The 8,992-nt window shown below is 39.1% G+C and overlaps 1 protein-coding gene across 1 annotated transcript; it reads right to left on the bottom strand.

Moving 5' to 3' along the window:
- Positions 1-816: 816 nt before the first annotated feature.
- Positions 817-8,665, bottom strand: ppp2r2ca (protein phosphatase 2, regulatory subunit B, gamma a). The gene is made up of 10 exons (XM_020930570.2): positions 8,238-8,665; positions 7,546-7,839; positions 6,974-7,071; positions 6,497-6,680; positions 5,459-5,571; positions 5,178-5,355; positions 3,323-3,487; positions 2,686-2,855; positions 2,387-2,478; positions 817-1,284 (listed from the first exon to the last, which is right to left on the bottom strand). Exons 2-10 carry the CDS (start codon positions 7,607-7,609, stop codon positions 987-989), a joined length of 1,362 nt encoding a protein of 453 aa, XP_020786229.1. The 5' UTR covers positions 7,610-7,839; positions 8,238-8,665; the 3' UTR covers positions 817-986.
- Between the last annotated feature and the right edge of the window lie 327 nt (positions 8,666-8,992).

Genomic DNA, 8,992 nt, shown 5'->3' on the forward strand with positions numbered 1-8,992 from the left:
ATCTCCAAGAGCACTGCTCCTGTGTGAAAGAGAGAAGGGTTCAATGTGTGGACAGTCTTCATTCAGATACTTTAACAGAGTTCTTTTTGCATCATATCCTTTTTCTTTGTCTTTCGGGCATTTCTCAAAAAAGGAGAGATGTCCCTGCATCTCTTTTTAAATGGTGTAGTCAGTCACGGAGGATGAATAATCTGATTTCTAAATGTTAAAAGTGTGTTACAGTTTCTGTGTTACATTGACACATTTGCATCTAGTTGCACCATGACCATCCCTACAAAGAATTGTCTTGTTTTATACGCTGACTACTTTTCATGATGCAATAAATTTACTTTATACCTAAATTAGAAAGAAAATATGACTTTTTGTTTGTGTTGCTTGCTGTTAATAAAGAATACATATAGGTCTGTAATCCCAAGCAACAAATATGTATTAATGCTTAAAGGTACACTATATAAATTCTTAGTAGGGGGTCCGTCACCTGCTTGTTTCTATGGATATGTCATTGCTCTGCCTGGAATGTCCCACAGTGTGACATTAAACAGCTTTAGTGGCTTTATAGCTCAAAAATACTCATATACTCAAATCATACATTCTGATTGTGAGTGGGGTTGCCTCTCCACAGATCTGACCAGTAACTTAGCCTGGTTTGGTTTCCATGAAGATAGAACAGTTTAATGTCACACTGTGAAACATTCCAGACAAAGCAATAACATCTCCACAGACAAGCATTTGACAGACTCTCCATCAGAAAAGTTGCACAGTGCACCTTTAAATATGACCTAATAATAACTTAGGCAGTTGTTCTTTGGCCCTAGGATGGTCCTAGATCAACTAGAACCATTTCAGCAACACCAGAAATCAGATCATCCAAGAGTCCAACCAAAAACGAGTGCTTTTACACAGCAATACATGAATAAGTCAAAGAGTAGTGCATACACCTAACTCAGGCCAATTTCATGTACTGTACTTCGAAGCTCCCTTCCTTGTCATTGCGTTTGTGCATCAGGGTTGACCCGGTCCTGAAAGATGTACAGGTTATTGGTGGCTGCTATGGCGATAATGTTCTCAGCCGGATGCCATGCCATGTGGAGGATTTTCTTGGTGAAGTCCAGGCTGTCCACGCCCACATCTCCACGGCGACGCTTCCCCCCTGTGTACACGCGCCGGGTCCTGAGCACGGCGCGGGGTTTGCTGCTCTCCCTCCACGCCTCCAGAGTCACCCCTCGCCCGGTCTCTCTGTCAAACATCCGGAAGAAGCTGTTGTAGGCTCCTGTCATGATCACACTGACAAGAAGAAGAAGAAGCTCCATTATTAACAGGTATTATTAAATGAAAATAGAAGTGTAAAAGTATAAAGTATATAACATATAAAAAGTATAAATGTATAAAGTATAAAAGAAGCGTGTCTGTGTGATGTCTGTGTCATATTTTGGTTAGGGATGTTCTGTAATTATTTTAAATGATGAAATAGATAAGCAGTAGATAAACAGTTACGAAACACACTTTTCCCATAGGCTGTTTGTCTTTTAAGAAAAAGTATATTTTTGGTTAGTATCAGTTAATACAGGGTATTGGCAGATACTTAAATCCAAAATGTAAGTCTTTATTTATATAGCGCTTTTCACAGACATTTTTTGTCACAAAGACACTTTACAGAGCATTACATTCAGCATTATTCATTCACTCATTCACTCTATACCTGGTGATGTTAAGCTACTGTTGTAGCCACAGCTGCCCTGGGGCAGACTGAAGGAAGCGCGGCTGCCATGTCAATCGGCGCCAACGGTCCCTCCGACCACCACATCACTCACGCACACACCACTTTCATACTAGGCAATGTGGGTGAAGCGTCTTGCCTAAGGACACACAATGATTGAATTGACTGTATTTTAACTGCCCTTTAACTATCAACTGTTCTTGGAGACCTGTAGCATGTTTTGGGTTGATGGAGGAAACCAAAGCACCCGGAGGAAACCCACCCAGACACGGGGAGAAACATGCAAACTCCACAGAGAAAGGCCCGGGTGACCCGGCGATCAAACCCAGAACCTTCTTGCTGTGAGGCATGAGTGCTAGCCACTCAGCCACCGTGCTGCCAAATATTGACATTAGTATCAGAACAGTAAATGCTGGATTGGTGCATCTCTAATATTGGTTTATAAATTGTGCAGTACACAAACCTGATCAAATCACAAATCACTACATGGGCTCAAAAACACTTCTAATTTATCTAATTGCAAAAGGCTGTTATCTGTGTTTTGTTTAAACAGCTACAACAGAGGACACATGAAATGAAAGATGGCATGTTGCCAGTTCACAAACACTGTCACAAACACCGTTTTCAGTGTAGTCAGAAAGAGGTTTTAGCTTTTAAGTTAGTTCTTACCTGTCTGAGCTGTTCCAGACGCACTCAAACTTGTCAAAGATACAATCGTTTTCGTAAAGAGAACACAACTTACTCCTCAGATATTCATGTACCTACAGAAAAACATCAACTGTCAAAATATGTACAACATTCATAAAACATTAAGTAGTAAGATCCAGTCAATCACTGCATACTACAGCCAAATACTTTAGCATCCAATAGGGACTGTGCAAAAAGGAAAGACATAATAACTCCTCTTATTTCCATTAGATACACAGCAGAGGTACAGATGCCAGCTCACAATTACAGTGTTACTTCACCTGGTACGTCTCCACTGGGCCCTTGTCCATGTGTAGGTCCCACACCTTAGCGGTGAGGTAGTCTCGCGTAAGCATGTAACGCCCACTGTGGCTGAACTTGACATCCGACACAGAGGAGATGATCTCTGAGAAGAAGGACCGGCTTCCTGGATCCTCTGGTTCCTCATAAACTAAATAACAGTAAGATAGATAGATAGATAGATCAACTGAGTCAAAGTTTGTGAAGAGCTCATGTTTAAAGAGATAATATGTTTTTTCTGAGTATCATTTTATATTTTGATAATTGTAAACAGCAATATTCATCTAAAATAACTAAATACAGAGGCTCTTCATAGTAAAATTTCACTCTAGCAAGCAATGGATTTTGATGTACATGTGTTTACAGTTAAAAATTACTACGTGACATTATTATCCCTACATGTATGAAGTTCTACTAATTACACAGATGTGAGTGGACATGAGGTGAAAAAATAGATTTTCAAAGTACTCAAGCCTGAAATTATCAAACAATCAATGGAAATACAACTTTGAGTAAACTAATGAGTACTTTTATAACATGATTAGAAGCTCATAAAAGTCAAATTTACATAATATGAACTCTTTAAGATTGAAAAACAAAGTCAGATTTGTTTCTTACTTTTGGCATGCTTGTCGCACAGTGCAGAGGCCCTCATATCACACAAACGCAGCGTGCCCTTACTGCTGCTGTACACAAACAGGTGGCAGTGGTGCGGGTGGAACTCTGCTGCTGTTATCACCTCTGTCAGGTCCTCCATGTTGGCTGGTTTAATATCAACAATATCTGAGATGCACAGTCAAGGCCTTATAACACTTACAACACTATGACACTATAACACAAGGATCTATATTACAATATTTTCCGATCTATGTTATAATACTGTTTCCTCATTAAAAGCATACCCAGAGTTTTGTTTTGTTTCATTCACACACTTTAAACACACAAATCCTGCATATTTGGGCTGAGTTCTTCTCCCAGACAGAAAACACCTTGTTCCACCTATGCACTCTTCACCTGAAACATTTGGATAATTTCAGCACTGGAATTTCCAATCTCACATAAGGTGGAACAGAGCATTTTGAGCTTTGGAGATGTAGACATACTAATAATAAGGATTACTCAAACATGTGTGAATGAAACAAAACACAACTTCATGTATGTTTATGATGAGATAACAACATTCTAACCTGACTTAAAGCTCACAAGAGTCAGTTTTGTGAGCTTTAAGGCATGTTAAAGGCATGTTTAAAAACACATATAATGTTTTTATGATGACAGCATAACCCAGAATAATCTTAAGCCTTTACATCAAATTCAAAATAGTGAACCCCAAACACCCCTTTAAGCAGACAGCCCTCCTCTTGACTGTTCTATTTGCAGCAGTCCTGTGTGGTTCAGTAGAAAGTGTACTGCTGAGTAAATTATTTAAATTCCTCCATGGATGCATCTCTGATTTTCTAGGTCAGCCTCTTTTCAAACGGGAATCAACCGCACGCACCCTGGCCGACATACTACTGCCTGCTTCTCTACAAACACTGTATATAATGGAATCAGAGGCAAACCTATTCATGTTCTTATTAAAAATGAAGGAGGGAAACTCTAAGAAAGCTTTGAATCCTACTACTATAGCCACATTTCAGAAAGAAGATGCATATGTTTTTAACTGGGATTTCCATGGGATACCAGTTGCACAGAATGAGCAGTTTTTTTTTGCCAGATCCCCATTCTCCTAAATCATTTACATCATTTTGTATGACTGGGGTGAGCAATGTGAGTTACACGACAGGGTCATGGCAGCATGAGGTTGGAGGAGGTTTTGACACACCCAGCCTTTGGTTATTGGGCGAACGCTCAATCCAGTGCGCCGTGTTCCAAAAAAATGCATAGGTTTATATCTAATAATCAAATCAAAGTTCTTATTAATATTAAGTAGAAGCATGCCCTTTCAGGCTGTATCTGAGCTTTGGGATGGAAAAAATTCCAGTTGTATTATGTATTATAGAGCAGTGTATGCAAGCACTAACCAGAGGGTACTTGGAATGATTTCAGATTTAAAAGAAAGGTGGTACTGAATGGAATATGACTGTAAATCATTCCTTGTAGTGCATTTTACATCCTAAAGAATGTTTCTGTAGGATAATTTTGGCACTGAGGTTATGGTAGGTTATTAAAACAAGAAAATATTTTAGTTATAATTGGCATTGTACTAATAAACACACTTATAATTACTGAAGAACCTATTATACTGTTAATAGGGGCTTCTCAAGAATGTGAGATGACGCTTAGTGAGACAAAAAAGGTTGGGAACCTCTGTTATAGAGTTTGTCCTGAAAATAATGTTGATGGTCATATTGATGAATGGAAAAACAAATGCTCATATGTTTGATCATCATAAACACAAATAATGCATTTTAAAACAGAATTTGTTAAACAATTGCAATTTTCCTCATTAAAAAGTCTTTAAAAAGGATACTGAAGCTACGGTCTGTGATGCCCAAGTGCCACATATTGATGCGTAGGTCATCAGCAGACAGGTACGTCTCTCCATCACTGTTGACGGAGATAGAGTTGACGTGATATGTATGCCCATTTGAAAACACTCGTCTGGGTCGCACTTCAACCATCAGATCGGTCGGTTTCAGGACAGGCACCTAGAAAATATATTTTTTTTTAAATATATATATATGAGTAAATAAAAACACATACAGAAAAAAACAACAGTGACTCTGTTCAGCTGTCTGTGTGCATTTGTACCTGCAGAGAGGTGATAGTGGAGACGTCCTTGATCCTTCCTTCCTCATCTTTCAGGTTATAACCTTCAGGTCTCTTGTCTCGCTCACTCACCTTCCACAGTTTGATGGTCTTGTCTGGTACATAAAATAATACAATATTGTTATGAGCAATTAAAAATGAAATGTAGTGAAACAATAATACAAACTGGTATTTTAGCTGATAAGTAAGTTCTATAAAAGCACAAATACTGTATGAATACAAGTAGCCTTTTGTAGAAGGCATTTTAATAGCAAGACATAGGCTTGGATTTCATTGAAGTTAAATATTGATGTATGCTTAAATGGTATGATGGTTCCTGTCTGTACATACAGTACAGTCCTAATTTACACCACATAAATATTAAATAATAATCTGTGATGGCAAGAATACTGTATTTAGTTACAGAACACAAAATACCTGCATTAAAATGTATTTTGAAACATATTTCGTTACATGGTTCAATCAGAGGTTTGTATTCTGAACAGTTAGAATACTACTGTAAAGATGCAATTTAGGATTAAAAACAGCTTTATAACTGTTACATTTCCCATCACTGATTGGAGATGTTAAAATCATACTTGCATTAACCATTGTTTTCTAATTTTCTCACTAGTTACAGGCAGTTTGAAGCCTACATTTTGTGATTAAATCCTGCAATGTGATGAAGTACTGCAATTGATTACTTTGATTTGCATAAAGTAACTGTATTGTGAATACTACCAAATGAAAAAATAACTGTACTAGAATACAGGAACCCAAAATTAGTATTCATAATAAGTTTTTTTCTGTACATGTATTCAGTTACTTTCCAACACTATCCATTACAATAAATTTACTTTCAAATGCCACATTTCTGTCTGGTATTGGATGGAAGGATAAGGTTTCTTTATCTCTTCGACTATTGCAGGACTAATATTTATATGAGGAAGTTATATGAGTATGCATGCAAATGTTGTGTAATGTTAGAAATCTTTACATATCAGCGTAGGCACATGGGGGATTGTTATTCTAAACATATACCATTGGTGGAAAGAAGAAAATGTGCTGCATTCTGTTGTGGCAACCATCGAATCTTGTTGATCTTCTCTTCGATCTCCAGACTCTTCAGATAGTCGAAGTCTGGCTCATGGCTCTGAAAGGTGCTGTAGACATTGTACTCGCCTGAGTCCCCTGTCTCTCCAACCTCCTCTGACTCCCCCTTGGACTGTTCAACACAAATAACAACAAAAGATATAGTATTATTTGAGATATGTTATACTCTCAGATGGGGGCAAGAGTCACAATTGTTGAACCTAGTATTTTCAATGATTGACTAAACCCAAGAACTCACTATATTACAACATACCTCAGCATGTTAACAATATTCATTTTAGCTGCCCCCACCTGTATTAATTAATATTGGCTTATAGAATACTGTGATGTCATCTGAAAGCCAGCAATACGTGTAGATTTATGATTTTAAAAGAAAATTATCACATGATTAAAGTGACAACATACCTCAGTCTCCCTCTGGAAGATGACCACTCGGCCACCTTTGTCGCCTGTGGCCAGCAGGTCCCCTGTCTGGTTAAACTCCACAGTAGAGATGACATCAGCTGGAGGAGGACAGGAGTATCAGAGGCAATTATACTGTAATTGCACTGTATAATGGTTAGCATGAAATGGCACAAAAAAAAAAGACAAAGCCAAGTACAATACAGCATAAATATAGATGCAACAAAAGACCTCAGAGACAAAGAAATGGTATGTGAATAAAATGAAAAAGAACTGCTGCTGAACTGTGTATCCACTTACAGTATACACTTCATGATCTATTTTAAAAACATTTGGAACATTTGCAATTTGCAAAAGAAAAATGTTAATAGCAGTCAAATATTTTAGATCAATTTGCCAAGTCATGTTCACGCTTTAATTTGTATCCAATTACAAATACATTCCCCATAGATCCCTTTATATGGATTGGACTTTGCCACTTGTTCAGCGAGGATGCCCTCTATATAAAACTGTCCTGTCAGAGCAGAGGGACACTTGACACCAGTGAGACTTTGACTCTGAGATCACGGTCATACCTTCGGTGACGTAGTCTCGTAGGAAGGTGTGGTTAATTTTTGGGCTCTCAGCGTCCTCTCCCATCTGAAGCAGGGGAAGGCTGACCTGCCAGCACGCCTGGCCTGAGGGGAAGGCTCCAATCCGTAGTTTCTCTTCCCACCCAGACTTCGCCCATGCTGCTGGGGCCTAACGGAGCAGCCTGGAGTGAGGCATGCTGGGTAAACTCTCAACCAGCAGAAGATGAGGTTTAGAGAGTAAGGAGTGAAGGAAAGCAGAAGTTTGTCTGGGGAACAGGGGCAGAAGAATGAGAGAAACTGGAAAGACAAAAAATATTTCATTTAGAAAGGAAGTATGATGATATAGCCATATGTGGCATTTATACATTCAAATTCAGAGACATGAACATATACATTATCAGTAAGTGGATGAAGTAAGGTTAACTACACAGAGTACAAGCACAGCACTTCATTTTAATGACATGTGAAGGATGGGAATAAAAATATGCCTCTTCATCACTCTATAGCTCACACCGGTAGTAAATATAACCAGGGTGTGGTGGTCATGTGTGCAGAATGTACAGACACAGCCTTAGCCTCAATCACACAACTATCAAATACATGCAGTACATGGTCAGTTATGGTAAATTAAGGACTATCTGATACCAGATGAGTGTAGTGCAGATGAGAAAAGAGACAGGCCAGAGCACACCTACCAGTGGGCCTGCTGCTGCTGCTGCTTCTGCTGCTTCTGCTGCTGCTGCTGCTGTGTGTGCGTCCTCTGCTGCAGTGCCAGAGCAGGCCTCTGTCACTGCTCTCGTCGACACAGAAGAACAAGCAGGTCACAATCCAAAAACACAGGGATGGTGGCAAGAGGAGGACAGGCTGAAGGATGAGAGAGAGAAAAGAGAGAAGGAGAGGGATAAAAGGGAGGATGGAGGTGCTGAGCCTGCTGATGCTGTGGAACTGATTCTGTGCAGCATCCAATGTGTCATGGCAGCCTCCTCTTCCAGCAGCCAATTGGAGCAGAGCTGTCAGTGGCGCACACTCCCACTGCAGGTGATGGCGCAGGCACAGCCACCAGAGGGCGCTTTTGATCATTTAATGCTGAGAAGGAATAAAAACAGAAATAAGGTAGGCTACATTGTGCGTCAATCATTGTGCGTAACAACTTATCTTAAAAAATCAAGGATAAAAACCTAACATTTAAATTGTCTATATTCCTTTCTATACTCTTTCTATACTTTTGTACTCCTACGGATAAGATAACAAAATAAAATGCTATTATTGCCTCTTTACAAGGGCTACATTTATTCAAGTTGACTTAGACTTAATGTTGCTATATTTGGAAAATGGATAGACTACATACTTGGAAAACACGCAATGACAACACAAAATGAGCGCATTAGATTACCTCGAACTTCCTCCAGTGCGTCAGCAGCGTTGGACTGACTTTTTCTGGTACTTTGTC

Source organism: Boleophthalmus pectinirostris, unplaced genomic scaffold (genome assembly GCF_026225935.1).
Source record: "Boleophthalmus pectinirostris isolate CB_2022bp ecotype Guang Dong unplaced genomic scaffold, ASM2622593v1 HiC_scaffold_22, whole genome shotgun sequence".
Taxonomy (NCBI): Eukaryota; Metazoa; Chordata; class Actinopteri; order Gobiiformes; family Gobiidae; genus Boleophthalmus; species Boleophthalmus pectinirostris.

Bases quoted from the DNA above. Each gene is read 5' to 3' on its own strand.
- ppp2r2ca (XM_020930570.2), bottom strand. From the start codon at position 7,609: ATGGGAGAGGACGCTGAGAGCCCAAAAATTAACCACACCTTCCTACGA. The intron at 6,681-6,973 runs GTATGTTGTCAC...TGTGTTGAACAG, and splicing joins TCTTCCAGAGGGAGACTGAG to TCCAAGGGGGAGTCAGAGGA. The intron at 2,856-3,322 runs GTAAGAAACAAA...ACTGTTATTTAG, and splicing joins GTGCGACAAGCATGCCAAAA to TTTATGAGGAACCAGAGGAT.